The sequence below is a fragment of the Chelonoidis abingdonii genome, chromosome 4 (genome assembly GCF_003597395.2).
Source record: "Chelonoidis abingdonii isolate Lonesome George chromosome 4, CheloAbing_2.0, whole genome shotgun sequence".
NCBI classification, from domain to species: Eukaryota; Metazoa; Chordata; order Testudines; family Testudinidae; genus Chelonoidis; species Chelonoidis abingdonii.
The window spans coordinates 29,403,501-29,419,139 of record NC_133772.1 but is presented as its reverse complement, the minus strand read 5'-3'; the positions used below and the strand labels follow the sequence as shown (position 1 = coordinate 29,419,139).

Sequence of the window (15,639 nt, the reverse complement as noted above, 5' to 3'; positions counted from 1 at the left end):
GTCTGCCAGCAAGGGTGGAGATGGGGGATGGGCCATGTAGGGGCATTGTTCCCCCTCCAAACTACCCTGGCCCTTCAGCGCGGCTCCAGGGCGCACAGCCCTCTCTACCTGCCCTGCCCGACAGAGCCTGCCTGGAGACTATGTGTGGGGAGAGTTTGAGGGGAACGGCCTGGAAGAAAGCGATTTTACAGGGTGGGAAGCTGGGGTTGGGGGAGCAGCAGAGGTGCAGCTGGAAGGTTTCCTACTCCCTTCCTCAGCATCCGGTTTGCAGGCATCAGGCTAGGGGGTGGCTATTTTGCAGTGGAGAGAATTGGGGATCCCCCTACTGGTGCACCGAGCTGTCCCCTCCAACTCAGTTGCTGGTGGCAGGGAGTGGGTGTAATGTTTTGCAGTGGGGGGGCTCAGGTATCCACCTCCCCAGAGCACTGACCTGTCTCCTTCCACCCTCCCATCTCTGCTGTCTGTGCTAGGAGCTACCCACCCCCTCCATTGCAGGGTTCCCTCCCCACCCATCCATCTCTCACCAGGGTGAGACATCCCCAGCCTGTCCTCCTTCCTGGTGCAACAACGTGTCTTTGTGAAGCTGGATTTTCAGCACCAGCAGCTATCAAAAAAGCAAGGCTGAAAATTGAAGAGGAGATCAGGTTGAGCCTCACTAACACACCCCCAGCTGGAAAAGCTGTGCAAGAAGAAACAGGCACATCCACCCTATTAAGAAGACTGCTGGTCCGTGAATTATTTTATACTTTTATTGACAATCTTTGATTCTTTCCTAATTAGCAGAGAGAAGGGCTGGGTCTTTACTTACACAGACTTGGACAACTCCTCTGTTTTAAAAATCAACAAATAATTACACAATGTGTTTTGTTAACCATGTTGTTAACATTGTTTGGTGGCTTATTGTTCAGTTTGGTACGAACTTGTGTTTCCCCTGTCTGAACACCACATTTTGCGTTCAACTGTTTTTTTTAAAGTGTAGTCTGACTAAAACTGGTTTCAAAGATCTTGAAGCATTTCTCAGGGCCATATTACTAAGGAATTCTCTCATTACAAGTGCTTCCATTGAAATGAAGAGGAAACACGTATATTGTTTAGTTACAACAGGGATTGGCAACCTTTGGCACGTGGCCCATCAGGGAAATCCGCTGGCAGGCCTGGACGGTTTGTTTACCTACAGGGTCTGCAGGTTCAGCCAATCGCAGCTCCCACTGGCCACGGTTCACAGTTCCAGGCCAATGGGGGCTGTGGGAAGCGGCGTGGGCCGAGGGATGTGTTGACCGCAGCTTCCCATAGCCCTGATTAGCCTGGAATGGTGAACTGTGGCCAGTAGGAGCTGCGATCGGCCGAACCTGCAGCGGTTGCAGGTAAACAAACTGTCCTGGCCCGCCAGCAGATTTTCCTGATGGGCTACATGCCAAAGGTTGCTGATCCCTGCATTACAGCATGAGAGTAATAATTAACATTCATAATTTCCCTCCAGAAGTGCCAGTAAGTGAGCCGCAGGGAGAGAGGGCCCATGCCTGCCAATAGTGGAGGGGGAGGGCAGCATGAGGGCAGCCAGCTTCAGCAGTGTCACTGAGCATGCTCAGTCCATGTGAGCATGCTCAGTACAAGCCAAGCAGCAAATTGTGGGGAGGGGAACGTGACCCCACATGCCTCCACACATATCACCCACCTATTGCAGTTGTACCGGTGGGTGTGAGGGAAAAAATTTGGGGAGCCCTGCTTTTAGTGATACTACGCTAGAGGAAAAGACAGGGCATGGGTATAAAAAACAAAACAAGCCCACTTCCTAGGGTCCAAACCTTTGTTTTGGCCAGTCACAATCTTTGTCTAAGCAGCTTTCTTACTCACACAAGGTTGCCAGCATCTCTAGCCCCACAAGCTAATGGCTTAAACTTTCACAGGCTCTGAAGGCGCTTTACCCTACGCTCCTGAAGTGATGGATAACTAGGGGGTCTCTCCCCTTCTTTTTCTAGTCCAGTAAACATTTTACAAGTATTCTTTGGAGGGTTTTCTCCCCTGTGTATGTCTTCCTATGGATTTCCCACCCCCCTGCTGCCTCATATGTAATTGGGGCTTCCATTGTTTAGGGTCCACAATGACCCATGTCCATTAGAGACAGGGAGTCAGCTGCCCTCCCTGCCCGTCTGCAGGAAAATCTGTTTCTCCCTTTGTTTGGTCACAGACTTTAAAGCTTAGTGTCCGTGAGTATCCATGATTCCACATGCAGTGATATTACAGACTGTGACCCGAGGTGCCTAGAGTAGCCCACACTGAAAATGCCAGGGTCAGGGCAGGCAGCCAAAACTGGTGGTTCACAGTGACAGTAGATTCACCAACCTGTCACAAACTGCTCCTGATCCCCCATGCTGGTTATCAAGACGCTGCAAAAAAGAAATCGAACAGATCTCTTTATTGCATTCCAGTTCTCTGGCTCCCAACTGGCTCATAGATCCAGTATAGCAAGAAGTTACTTAAAACTTTATTCATTATACAAAATGTTAGTTTGATCCCGAAAGGGCAAGCTGCATTACCAGATGAGTACTACTTTGGATATTATCCAAAATACCACACTGCCAGCCAATCCTTTAGTATGTAAAACCAAAGGTTTTATTATAAAAGGAAAGAATGAGAAGAGAGTTGTTAAAGGGTCAAAGCAATCAGATACAGACATATGATTTCACAGTCCATATATCAGCTTTTTAGCACCATTGGTGAGTTTGCTGATTTGTGAAGTCCCTCTGGAACACATCCAAAGCTTGGATGGATCTATCAGTCCTTTGTCCAAAACTTCAGTTTGTAGAGAAGTTGCTCCAGAGGTGAGACACAGGATAGAAGACAAAATGGATGTGATGCAGCTACCTTTTTATATCCTTTGTCAGGTTGCTTGTGCATCCTTTGTCCCAAACACAAGCTCACAGCATATGGGCATGGAAAAGTATTTGCAGTTCCCTGTCCACAGACATGTCCCTACATGTCCTGCTGACTCATAGGCTTGATAGGCCATCAAGCAGGCTGGATAGTGCTGATGCTAATCTGCCTGGGGGTGTCACCCAGATACACAGCACAAGTTGGAGATATCACATATTTGCACTCATGATACAAAGATGATACATACATATAAACAAGCTTATCATATTTACCAAATTGTACCTGTTCCACTGATCACTTACACCCCCTATCCGGTATAAGACTAATTACAGTTTTGTGATATTGGTATCAATAATATTGTAAATGGTCACCCATAGTCCATACAGTGTCACACAGACATCTCATGATTATATTAATCATCGGGGTGTCCTCGGCTTCCCTAAAAGACCTTACTCACTACACTTTTATAAGTACAATGATATTGTAGGCAACCAGTTGATTCAGTTGCTTATTCTTTGGGGTTTAGATCCCCGCTGGGGTGCCTCACCCCGATTGTCACTTATCTTTTTATGTCATGATAGCTGGAGACAATAGAAGCCACTGCCCAAAGTAATCAGTCACCAGGCAAAGCCTGAACTGAATTAAGCTATGTGGTTGGAATGGTTTCCCTGGCTGGGATTGACAGCAAATACAGAGGGGATTGCTTGGCAAATTGTGTGAGAGGCAGGAAGGCATCAGACAGCAAAGGCAGGAGTTGTGAGCATGGATGTGAGGAGCTGAGCTCCTTGGGGCACAGGACTGGCTGGAGATGCAGGTTTTGGGATTTCTGAGCAAGGAAACAGACAGCTGCTGATTGTTCCTGTTGGTGCAGGAGCACAGGACTGTGTGGGAGAATTCAGTAAATAAACAGGACTGCACCAAGGAAATGAAATTGGAAATAACCCGGCAAGGCCCCAAATACTGGGGGGTGGAGCAAACTCTGGGACAAACCTGGTCTCATTGTATTGCTGTCCACCCGCCTTTAGCAGTGGTTTCTAACAGGCACTAATTGAGAATCCTGTGGGTTGAGCTACCCTTTGATTGCTCAATTAACAAACCCACCTGCTCCCCGCTGGGATCTGATTCTCAGAAATGCTCCCTCTTCCTTTAACCCAAACCCACATTTTCCTCCCCAAAATGACCCCTTCTCAACCTGCCTCTCTCCATCACTGGTTGCTGGGCAACACATGTTTTTTCTCTGCCTTTTCTCCCTCTGCTCTCAGCCTGCAGCTCAGATCAGCGTGTTACCCGGGCCAGGGACGGCTCCTTTGTTTAACCCTGCACTGATCACCTGGAGCCAACCCCTGGCAGCTGATCAAAACCTCCTGCCATTTCCCAGTCTCGCTGGTCAGCAGTTTTGTCTAACCACATGCCTGCTGCGTGATACGGACAGAACCGGGCCGCAAATTTTAACTCACCTCCCTCATGACCCCCAAAGGAGATGAGAGGAAAGGAGTGGGCGGCAGACCGCCAGCAACTCCAGGACCCATCTGTGATCAGTCTTGTCATCCCCCTCGCCCTCATGCTGGGTGCTGTACAGCCATCCTGTGAGACAGCCGCTGCCCCAAAGAGCTTACAATCTAAACAGACCAGCCAGAAACAGAGTGGGAGAGGAAACTCAGGCACAGGGCAGGGAATAGACTTGATTCTAGTTACCCACTAGGTCATGGGCAGAGCAGGTCTCATGGCTGCCAATCCAGTGCTCTATCCACTAGGACACACTACCTCTTAACTCATGTTATTCCCCAACTCTCCCAACCAAGGCACTTGGTCCCAACAGCTGGTCCCTGCACACACGCACTCCTAACCCCGTGAATTCCCCACCCCAAGATGGCAGGTGCCCTGTCCCTGTCCACAAGGGCCATCCTTGGGCTTTCACTTGATGGAGTCTGCAGCCATGGGTGAAGCTAGCTGGTCATATGAGCACAGGATACCAGGCTAGATGTCAGCTCTTCCCAAACTGGGTGGGCCCAAAGGGCCTGAGACTTGGGGGGTGGAGCCTGGAGGTGGGCTGCGGCAAGCGCTAGCTAGACTGCTACAGGGTTAGATGGTATCTGCCTCCCCTCCCCACTGGTTCACACCATGTGCCTCCACCCCCCACCCCTCCCCTGCTGCTTCCTCCCTTGCCACTGATATAAATCAGCATCCTGCTCCTGCTGCCTTTCCTCCTTCTCCAGAGACCGGGCAGTGATTGGACACCAGGCGGGGGCTCACTCCATCCTAACCCCTGCCTGACTCTTGCTGCAGACACTTCGGGTAGGTCCTACTTTATCCCCCCTTCCCATGGGTGACCTCCCAGTCTTTGGTGTCAGGTTGCAGGGGCGACTGAGACTCACACTTCATTAATGGTACTAATTAGCTGGCACCAGACCTGCCTGGCTGGCTTTGCAGCCTTGTCTTGCTCTGAGGGGCTGGCCATGACCCGGGAGCATGTGACTGAAGCCCAGGTGGCCCTACTCATGATCTCCATCTCCGGGCCAGACAGTGCATCTTGGCATTGGTGGGCACTTAGAGCCGGGGGGCAACAAGGCTGGGGCCAGGGCAAGGGAAGTGGAGCGGTCTGGGGCTGCGTCGCACTGCTTCCTGCCGCTGGTGAGTGCAGGGGGCGATCCTTTCCCCGCATTCACCGGCGTCGGGAAGCGGACTGCCGTGGCTGGGAACTGGCGGAGTAGAGCGGGCTGGGGCCAGGTTGCTCTGCTTCCCCCCACTGCCGGTGAGTGCAGGCATCACTGGGGGAAGAGGTGGAATGGGGGCGGGCCGGAGCAGAGCACGGGGAATGGTAAGAGGCAGGGCACAGGGCATTGTGTGAGGCCCCGCATCCTCCGAGGGAAAGCCCTGCCACTTGCAGGAGGGGTTGGCTGAGGGATGGGGCTGGTCACCGGGACTGGTGCTGGCGCGTATGCAGCACGCAGCTTGCTAGGAAACCGTGAAATATGGGGCAATTTGGTGCCCTACGTAGCTGCATATGCTGCGTATGCCTAAGGATGGCCCTGGATGTGGGAGGAGAGGAGGGGAAGCCCCATCTCAACCCCTCCTGCTCTGGCTCAGGAAGGCAGCCCCCACACCGAGATGGGGAACCCCTGCAAGCCACCTTTTGGCACGTCTCCACCCAGGAGCTTGTGCCTTCTGCTGCTGCAGTTCTCCCACCCACAGGAGACCTCACTCAGCACAGGGGCAGGGCAGCCCCTGCTCTCCAGAGGGGGAAACTGATGCACAGTGCTCATCTGGCCCATCAGCAGCAGAACTGGGGATAGGACCCAGAAGTCCTGACCACACTCTCTCCCCATTCCTAACACCACTACTCACTCACTGTTAGTGTCTAGGTCTCTCTTCTCTCCATACCCTGGGCACCCCCTCACTGGACCAACAGTCCCTGATTGGCAGGTCTATGCTGCCCCGCAATGGGAGGGAGGGAGTGGGTCAGAGCCATTCTGTGCTGTCCAGCTGGGAGCTAGTTAGAGCAGCCCTGAGGCTGCACAGCCTGGCACACACAGAGCAGGTCTCAGATCAGAGCCCCGCTGTGCAAAGGGCTGCACAGGGTAAGGGACAGTCCCTGCCCCAGAGAGCTCATGGTTTAACAAGACAAAGGACAGCTCATCATTCCCTCTGGTTGCCTATGGGAGAGGCAGATATTGAAGCCAGATCTCCTGGGTCCCATCCCAGTGCATCAGCTGCAAGCCCAGCTGCCCCCGTCACGCTGTCTGGAATGGCTCATGAGTGCCAACCTCAGGGCAGGCTGTCAAACACAGGGCAGACACCCCAAACTGGTGGAGTGTCTATCATTAGATTTCACCAACCAAATTCCAAACGTAATCTCCTGGATCACTATACCAGTGTTCTCCCGGAGTCACAGACAGTCCCTCAGACGCTCCACTCCATCTTGTCACCCAGACAAACTGGACTTAGTGATAAATGATCACTTACACCAAAAATCACAGGTTGCTCCCAGTCCCAGGGGACCAGTCACTTACACCAGATCAATTGGTGCCCTAGATCTTACACCAAAGACAATGCCCAGCAATAAACTGTTTTAAGGTTTATCAATTAGGAAAGAGAAATAAGAGAGTTATATACAGGGTAAAGCAAAGCAGATGTAAGCAGTCGGAAAGAGCTCTCCCCTGACATCTAGTGGTGAGCTGTGGAAAAAGACTTCACAATCTGATCTCGTTTGCATGGACACACCCACCCTGCCTAGGCGCTCAGCATGATGGGATTGCCTCCCCAAATAATCACTTGATGGTGGAGTTGGATCTCCAGTCTCCTTTTTATTTGGCAGGAGTAATAAAGGGTTGTTATCCTTATTGTGTGAACCTGGCATACCCCAATGGAGGACCTCACCCTCAAGTTAAATAGCATTTGCTAGGCAAGGGACATGGGTTCCACAGCCCAATGAACTGAGAGTGGCTGCAGGTGAATGTTTGCTTTGGGGTGTGTGTAAGTTGATGTGACAACAAGTGTGAAAAATCAAGAGATGGGTTGGGGGGTAATAGGAGCCTATATAAGAAAAAGACCCCAAAATTGGGACCATCTGTATAAAATTAAGACATCTGGTCACCCTAGTTGTGTATAGGAGTTATAGATAATGTTTGGTCTTTTTTTAATTGAGTGTCTTGTTAACACTGATACACCTCTACCTCGATACAACACTGTCCTTGGGAGCCAAAAAAATCTTACCATGTTATAGGTGAAACTGTGTTATATTGAACTAGCTTTGATCCACTGGAGTGTGCAGCCCCCTCCTCCACCAGAGCACTGCTTTACCATCGAAATTCGTGTTATATCCAGATAGCAGTGTCCTTAATATTAGACCTGGTTTGGGCCAGTGTCTCTATTGTAAATGCCTATCCAGTGTGCATTGACAATGAGGCTCCCCCAACAACAGCTGAAATCACTGAGCGCTGAGTTAAGGGGGAGCCTGAAGACATCTTAGCAAGTGACCATCTGAGCAGTGGGGCATGTAAGGTACTTCTTCCCCTGCCCTCCCCCCCAGAGTGTGGGGGAGTCAGGGCCCTGCATCCCCCACTTCCTGTGATTCATTGTGACTCTCAGTCAGCCAGTAAAACAGAAGGTTTATTAGATGACAGGAACACAGTGTAAAACAGAGCTTGTAGGTACAGGGAACAGGACCCCTCAATCAGGTCCATCTTGGGGGTAGGGAGCCCAGATCCCAGTTCTGGGCCTCCCTCCATTTCCACAGCCAGCTCCTAACTGAAGCCCCCAACAGCGGTCTCACCCAGCCACATCTCTAGGCTCCTCCTCCAGGCTTTGTCCAGTTTCCTGGGCAGAAGATGTCACCTGGCCCCAACCTTCTCCTGGGCTCAGGTTATGTGCTCAAGTATCATCCCTCAAGTGAAGTCACACCCTGATATCCCACCATCATCTAGTATCAATGCAGACAGTAAACTAGTAAAACTCCCATGCAACATTCCCAGGTTAACACTTCCTACTCCATCCCCCCGCACACACACCTCTCCCCGATACACACACGTACATATAGGGTAGCAGGTGAGCTCTGCAGATGAACCTCTGACCTCTGGGGCTGCACTGGCCAAGGACAGCAACTGAAAGTGGGGTACAGAGAAGGGATGGGCATGTTAAAAGGACTTTTAGGTTGCTGGACTTAAGAGCCTGAGGACACTGACCAACTTGCTTGGGGGTGGGATGTTTGTGTTTGTGAACCCTAGTTGCAGTGTTTTCCCAAATTAATGCTGAATTATTTCCCTCCTTTTATTAAAGGTTTTTGCTACACTCAGACTCTATGCTTGTGAGAGGGGAAGTATTGCCTCTTAGAGGCACCCCGGAGGTGGTGTGTAATTGTCCCAGGTCACTGGGTGCGGGCTCGAGCCGCTTTTGTGTTGTATTGTTGAAAAGGAAACCCTTGTTACTGAACCCGGCCCTTGTTGCTGCGGGCTCCACTTGGCAGAAGGGTTACCCAAACATGTACACACCAATGAGTTACGATTAAATCCTAAGGGCTTGGCTACACTGGAGAATTGCAGCGCTGGTGAAGGGGTTACAGCACTGCAACTCACTCTGTGTACACACTTACAAAGCCCAGCCAGCGCTGCAACTCCCTGGCTGCAGCGCTGGCTGTACACCTGGTCTGATTGGGGTGTAGCGATTCCAGCGCTGGTGATGCAGCGCTGCTCATCAGGTGTGGACACCAACAGCGCTGTTATTGGCCTCCAGGGTATTAAGAGGTATCCCAGAATTCCTGTCCACAACAAACCGGAAGAATGGCTGAACGACCAGCTCTAAAAAACAAACACAGCTGCTCTTTGCTCCAGCGAGCGAGCGAGCCGAGGCAGGGGAATTGCTTTGGAATGTTCACAGCTGTTTGTTTGAGGGGAGAGGGGAGTCCGTGTTGAGCAGCTGCTTATGTGGTCTGAAGGCTATTTAGGAGTGCATAATTTGCATTTAGTGAATAAGAGAGGGGTGGGGGAAGGGTCAAAACTTTTAAAATGATTGAAGGTAGCTGTTGTGTATCTTCTAGTCCTTAGAACTTGCAAGGCAGGGAGCTGAGAACAGCTGCTAGTGTTTGCTTGAGGAGAGAAACAGCACGGCGGGGGGGGGGGGGGAGTCCGTCGGAGAAGCTGCTTATCTGGTCTGAAGCCTTTTTGCATTTAAGAGTGATTGAGAGAGGGGTGGGGGAAATGGCCAGAATTTGCAAGGCAGGGAGCTGTCACAGAGTCTGCTCCAAAAATCCACTCTCTCTGTCTCCCCCACGCTCCCTGTCACACTCCACCCCACCCCCCTCTTTTGAAAAGCACGTTGCAGCCACTTGAACGCTGGGATAGCTGCCCACAATGCACCACTCCCAACAGCGCTGCAAATGCTGCAAATGTGGCCACACTACAGCGCTGGTAGCTGTCAGTGTGGCCACACTGCAGCGCTGTTCCTACACAGCTGTACGACCACAGCTGTAACTCCCAGCACTGCACATTTCCAAGTGTAGCCAAGCCCTAAGAGTGACAGAGCTTTTGAAAGTTGTCATTTCCAGGGCCGGCTCTACAGTTTTCGCCGCCCCAAGCAGCGCACCAAATGCCGCCGCGAACTGCGGGGGCAGTCCATGTGCCCTTAGGGTGGCAGGTGCGTTTCCGCGGCGGCGGCAATTCAGCAGCAGCTTCTATGTTTAGCTGAAGCTGCCGTGGATAGCTAAACATAGAACCTGCTGCCAAATTACCCTCACCGCAGAAACACACCTGCCACCCTAGGGGCACACGGACTGCCCCCGCTCTCCGCAGTGGCAATTCGACTGCTGCTTAGAGGCAAAACAACAGGGCCTGCAGCCCCTTGCAGATTGCCACCCCAAGCACCAGCTTGGAATGCTGGTGCCTGGAGCTGGCCCTGGTCATTTCAAAGGGTCTTTCAGGGCAGATCCAGGAGCCAGCCCAAGGGATCTCTGGCTTCAGAGTTCAAACAGCTAAAAAAAAAAGATGGAAAATTTTCCTGTGGCTTTTATTTCTTCCATTCAGCTTCCAAGCCCACATGACCAGTCTCCTGGCACATAGCATTTCCCAGATCTGACAGGGCCATTAAAGAATCATTTGTATTGTGAGGGTCCATGATTCCCCATGGGGGGAGGGGGGAGCTGTGAGGACAATTCCCAGATCTGAGTGCACAAGCTCAGACCAAACATTTTCAGGGTTATAAAGTAAAACTTACATATTTCCCTATAGCATGGAATGCTGCCATGGCAAGTGAGATGAACGTAGGCAGGACTCACAAGCATTTCACAGAGTCTAAACACCAAGTATATTCTTACAAAACTAATCCTCGTTTGAGCAAAACTACTGTACAGGTGTGACCTGATCTGGGCTTCAGCTGCAAGGGTGTCAGCAGCCTGGGCAAGAGCTGGCATCTGGCCTGCCAGGGTCACACCTGCTGGCATTTCTATGTGACGACTGGTGTCTGCGGCAGTGGAGTGGAGGGGCTGTTCTCAGAGTGGGATGAGGAGGGACAGAGGCTGCAGGCTCTGGGCCCCCATGGTCTCATGGATCCATAGACTGGAAAGGCAAAAGGGGGTGTTGTGATCATTCAGTCCGATACCCCCTCCCCATCCCTTGGTGATGCAACGTGGCAGCTTCCCGCACATTAAGGCTACAACTCCATGGCAAATGCCTCAGCCTCTCCCCGGGCTCTGGGGGTTCTTCCCCCAACAGCCCCTGCTTCCCTCACCATTGTCCCCAGCCCCATTGCTTCCAGGCAGCTCATCAGTGGCTGCCTCTCAAGGCTCATAAGGTACATTCTGATCCGACTGAGGGATGGGGAATCTTAGCTGATAGCAGAAGCAGTGGCGTGAGGCCAGGACCAGCACAGATTAGCCTGCCTTGCCCCACCACAGCCTGGGAAAGGACACCTCCCCCACACTGGCGATGAGAGCTACAGTGAGGTTTCCCCCCACTGCTGGGATACAAGGCCTCTGAGGGGCTCAGATTAGACAGATCAGTCACTGTCTTGGGGAGAAATACCTCGACCAGCTGCCAGGCAGGCGGGCATGAGTCTATCTAAGCGTGGAAAGAGGAACTGAGGAGAAACTGAGTCTCCAAACTAGGCTCTGCACACGGTCAGGGGCAGCTCCAGCTTTTTTGCCGCCCCAAGTGGTGAAGAAAATAAATAAATAAATAAATAAAAGCCGCGATCAGCGGCACTTCAGTGGCAGCTCTATCACACCGCTTCATTCTTCGGCAGCAATTCAGCAGCCAGTCCTTCCCTCCAAAAGGGACCGAGGGATGTGCTGCCAAATTGCCACCAAAGACCCTAGACACGCTGCCCCTTTCCATTGCCCGCCCCAAGCACCTGCTTCCTGCGCTGGTGCCTGGAGCTGGCCCTGTACATGGTGAGGCCCAGAGTTTCACATGTCCAGTGGCAGGGAGTTTCACTGGACCCATTCACAGTGCCGTCATCCGACGGGACCATGGTCGATATGTGTTGGCATCTCTCTGCGATCCCTGAGTGGACATATCCAGTGGAGGCTCGGGTGATGCATTTGCAGTGATCTGTGTGGCTGTACAGTCAGGCAGCTATGCTACAGCTGGAATCTTTTCACATTGTCCCCCAGCCAAAATAAGCCAGGCTGCAATGGCTGGATCCCTCCAGATAGGTCCATGTCCCTAGGATGGGGCGACCTCTGCTGGCCAGGGAGCGTTTTGAGACAACATAGCTATCTGAGTACCATAATGAGAGGGTTGTGGGGTGGCAACGCAGCAGAGTGGATCGGGACTCAGGGACCCTTCTCTGCGCCTAAATCAATGGGCGATCTCAGGTAAGTCGTTTCCCATCTGTCTGTGCTTCAGTTTCCCCTCTCTAACTGTCTCTCTGGGTTGTTGTTTAGATTGAGACTTTTTAAGGGCAGGGACTGTCCCTCTGCACAGTCTCTGGTTCAGTCGGGTGCAGATCTCAGCTGGGGTGCTAGCACAATGCCATTGACAAGGTAAACATTTATTCCTAATCCTGACTGCCACCCTATAGGGGCTGACAAACCGATTAATCCCACAGGCATCAGAGTAAAAAGGGTGGCATTGTTGGACAGAAACCCCTATGGTGCCAAAGCTATACAGGATCCATGACAGGAGCAGCTGGCTGCAACGAAGCAGCCGGGAATAGGACCCAGGAGTCCTGACCTCCCCCACCCCCAATACCTCCCTTCTCAGGACATGTGCCAGCCTCTCCCTGATAGTGAGTTGGGGAAAATTCCCCCAGAGACAGGGGTGTGATTACTATTCCTAGCACTTGGAGAGCCTGTGATAGACAGGCTCTCCTGCAAAGAGCTGTCAAGGTATATAGACTCAGAGTGAGGAAGGGAAACTGAAGCACCAGCGGGAAGGTACAGGCTTAAGGTGGCCCAGATCTGTGGCAGAACTAGGTCTCCACCTGGTGATCTAGCCACTGGACCACATTTCCCCTGCAGGAGATGAAGCTGGCAGTGCCCATGTCCTAGGGGCAATGGTTGGGAGAGAGGCCCTGCCCTGATTTCTTCCATGTCCCTTCCATTAGCAGGTTGGCCTGCCTGGCGCTGTCCCCACTGAGACTGCTGGGAGTGGTGGATGGAGCCGTTTAACACTTCACACTCCAACCAGACGGAACTCTTTATACCGGCATCATGGCGGCCAGCCGTCCTGATCGCCACGCTGGTCATCGGGCTGCCAGCCAACGCCTTCATCATCTGGCTGACAGGGTGGCGGCTGCGGCGCCGGGGCCTGTCCGTCTTCATCCTAAGCCTGGCCACCTCTGACTTCCTCTTCCTCTCCACCACGGTCATGCAGATCATAGAGACGCTGCTGAATGAAACCTGGGTGCTGGGCACTGCCATGTGCCAGCTGCGCTACGTCCTCTCTGACTTGAGCTACCACTGCAGCCTCTTCCTGCTGGCCGCCCTCAGCGTGGACCGCTGCCTACTGGTGCTGCTGCCCCTCTGGTACCGCTGCCACCGCCCCCTGCGGCTCTCCAGCTACATCTGCTTGGGGGCCTGGCTGGTGGCCGCCCTGCTCAGCATCAAGGGCTTCATCTTCGCCAACCTCATCCTGTATTCAGATGGGATGCTCGTTTGCTCCAGCAACCGGGGCAAATACGAGTGGCCCCTGCGCCTGCTGGAGGTGCTGGTGGAGGGACTCTTCCCCTTCGTCGTCATGGTGACCACCCATGTCGCCACCTTGTCCCGCACCTTCCGGCGTCACACCCGGCCTCCCAGCAAGTTCTACCACATCGTGGCTGCCACCCTGTCAGCCTATGTGCTGCTCAACCTCCCCTTCCAGATCGTCCAGCTGCTCTTCCTGGTCTCCTGGGAGCATAAGGAGTTCAACTATCGCATCTTCCCCTTCATGGTCTACTTTGGCTACCTGATCAACCTCAACAGCAGCATCAACCCTCTCATCTACATCTTCTTCGGCTCCAACATCTGCACAGGCTGCGGCCGCCACACAACCTCCTCCCTTGCCAGGGCTCTCACCGAGGAGCAAGGGAAGAGCCCTGGGGACACGCCCAGCACGTCCTTCTCAGCCTAACCTTGCCAACAAGACCCTGCTCTCCTCTCCCTCCATGGCCCAGCCTCTGCTCTGGCACAGCTCCAGTTACCAGATGAGTGATCACTGGCTCCCCTCACAGGGCCTGGCCACAATGGGGACGGGGGGGAAGGTGCTCTGTGCACGATTGAAGGTTCACTAGTGCAAAGACTTGTGTAAATTGGTGCAAGGTGGGGTTTGGGCAGGAGCAACCAGCTCCTGGAAGCTACCAGGAGAAGTCACACCAGTGCCAAGGCCCAATTTGCCCCATTTCCCCAGCCTAGACAAGCTCCAGTAGGGACAGATCCTCAGCAGATGCAAAGCAGGCCCAGCTCCACGCAGGTCAATGGCCCAGGAACACCTGGCCCTAGGCAAGGCAATGTAAACACTGACGTGGCTGCAGCTGCCAACCCACAGGTCCCAGGAGACACTGCGGTGAAGGGGACTCTGCCCCTTTGGGCCTATTTGTGCTCAGCAATCTTGCCTTTAGGTGTGGCTCCAAGGTCACCGTGTCCTAATACAGTGGCTATTCTGCACACTGCAGCCAGATACCCAGCGCTGAGTGCACAGGTGTCCCCCTAATTCTGTCTCCCTGGGCCCCTGCAGCCTGACCGTTCTGACCTGCTGAAAGCAGGCCCAGGCTCCTCTTAGCACACATGACTGTGACACAGAAGCTGCAGCCCAAGTGTATGTTGGCAGAGGGGGCTGTATCAGAACCACACACTCGAAGGGTCAGAATTAAGGCCACGGGGCTTTCCTGGGGATCCCCACCTTCCCACACCGACCAGGGGGCAGGTATTGCTCCCCTCTACCACTCCATGGGGGCAGGACACACCAAAGAGGGCTACACCCCATGGCTTTAATTCTGACCCCTTGGCCATGTGGTTAATTCTGACCTTCCCACACACACACACAGAGCTCCCCCCGAGTTGCCCCAGCAGGGTATCCAGTGTGTGGGCCTGGCTGCCCACCACCACCTCCTGCTAGGGACTCAGAGCCACCTTTGCCCCCACCACGCAGGAGTGGGGTAAGAGAGGTGCCCTGGAGATGCGCTGAGCTCATGTCAGCCCAGGGACTCCCAGGTGAGTGACCGCAGGTAGGGGAATGGGGGATCAAGGGGCGAAGGGTTCCCCCTGCTGAGCAATCTCAGCCACACTGACACTAGGCTAGGGGGCTGAGAGCTGCATTACAAGGTGTTGGAGAGGGAAGTGATTTTCTCCTACCCGCAGGCGGGGGCTCGCCCACATTTCCAGGGAGCCGCCCAATTGCATGGCAAATGGGGGATCCACCAGGGGCCTTAGGATCCAGACCCCAGTTAGTCTGGATCTGCACAGTAACCCCAGTAGGACTAGACAGGAGCTGTAAATTCATTCCTGGAGTGAAGAATGAGGAAGCAGGACAACAGCCTCTCTTTCCCACACAGGCCATTGGCAGGAGTGATTGAACCTGTGACCTTGGGAGCTAAAAATATAAACCTCAACTGCTTGAGCTAACCTCCCCACTCTGGGAGAGGAGGGGTTGCTACTAAAAGTAATTTTCCCTCTGCTGATACTCACCCCTTCTTGTCAACCATTTGAAATGGGCCACCTTGATTGCATTGACCTCGTTAGCACTACAAAAGTAATTCCCTTCTCCCCCTTGGTATTCACCCCTTCTTGTCAACTGTTGAGAATAGGCCACTTCCACCTTAATTGAATTGGCTTGTTAGCACTGACTCCCCCCAGCC

At 53.0% G+C, this 15,639-nt stretch overlaps 1 protein-coding gene across 1 annotated transcript; it reads left to right on the top strand.

The window, feature by feature from the left end:
* The first annotated feature begins 5,093 nt into the window (after nucleotides 1-5,093).
* On the top strand, nucleotides 5,094-14,816 carry GPR152 (G protein-coupled receptor 152). Its single transcript, XM_032794995.2, has 2 exons — nucleotides 5,094-5,169; nucleotides 12,910-14,816. Exon 2 carries the CDS (start codon nucleotides 12,960-12,962, stop codon nucleotides 13,914-13,916), a length of 957 nt encoding a protein of 318 aa, XP_032650886.1. The 5' UTR covers nucleotides 5,094-5,169; nucleotides 12,910-12,959; the 3' UTR covers nucleotides 13,917-14,816.
* The last annotated feature ends 823 nt before the right edge of the window (nucleotides 14,817-15,639 follow it).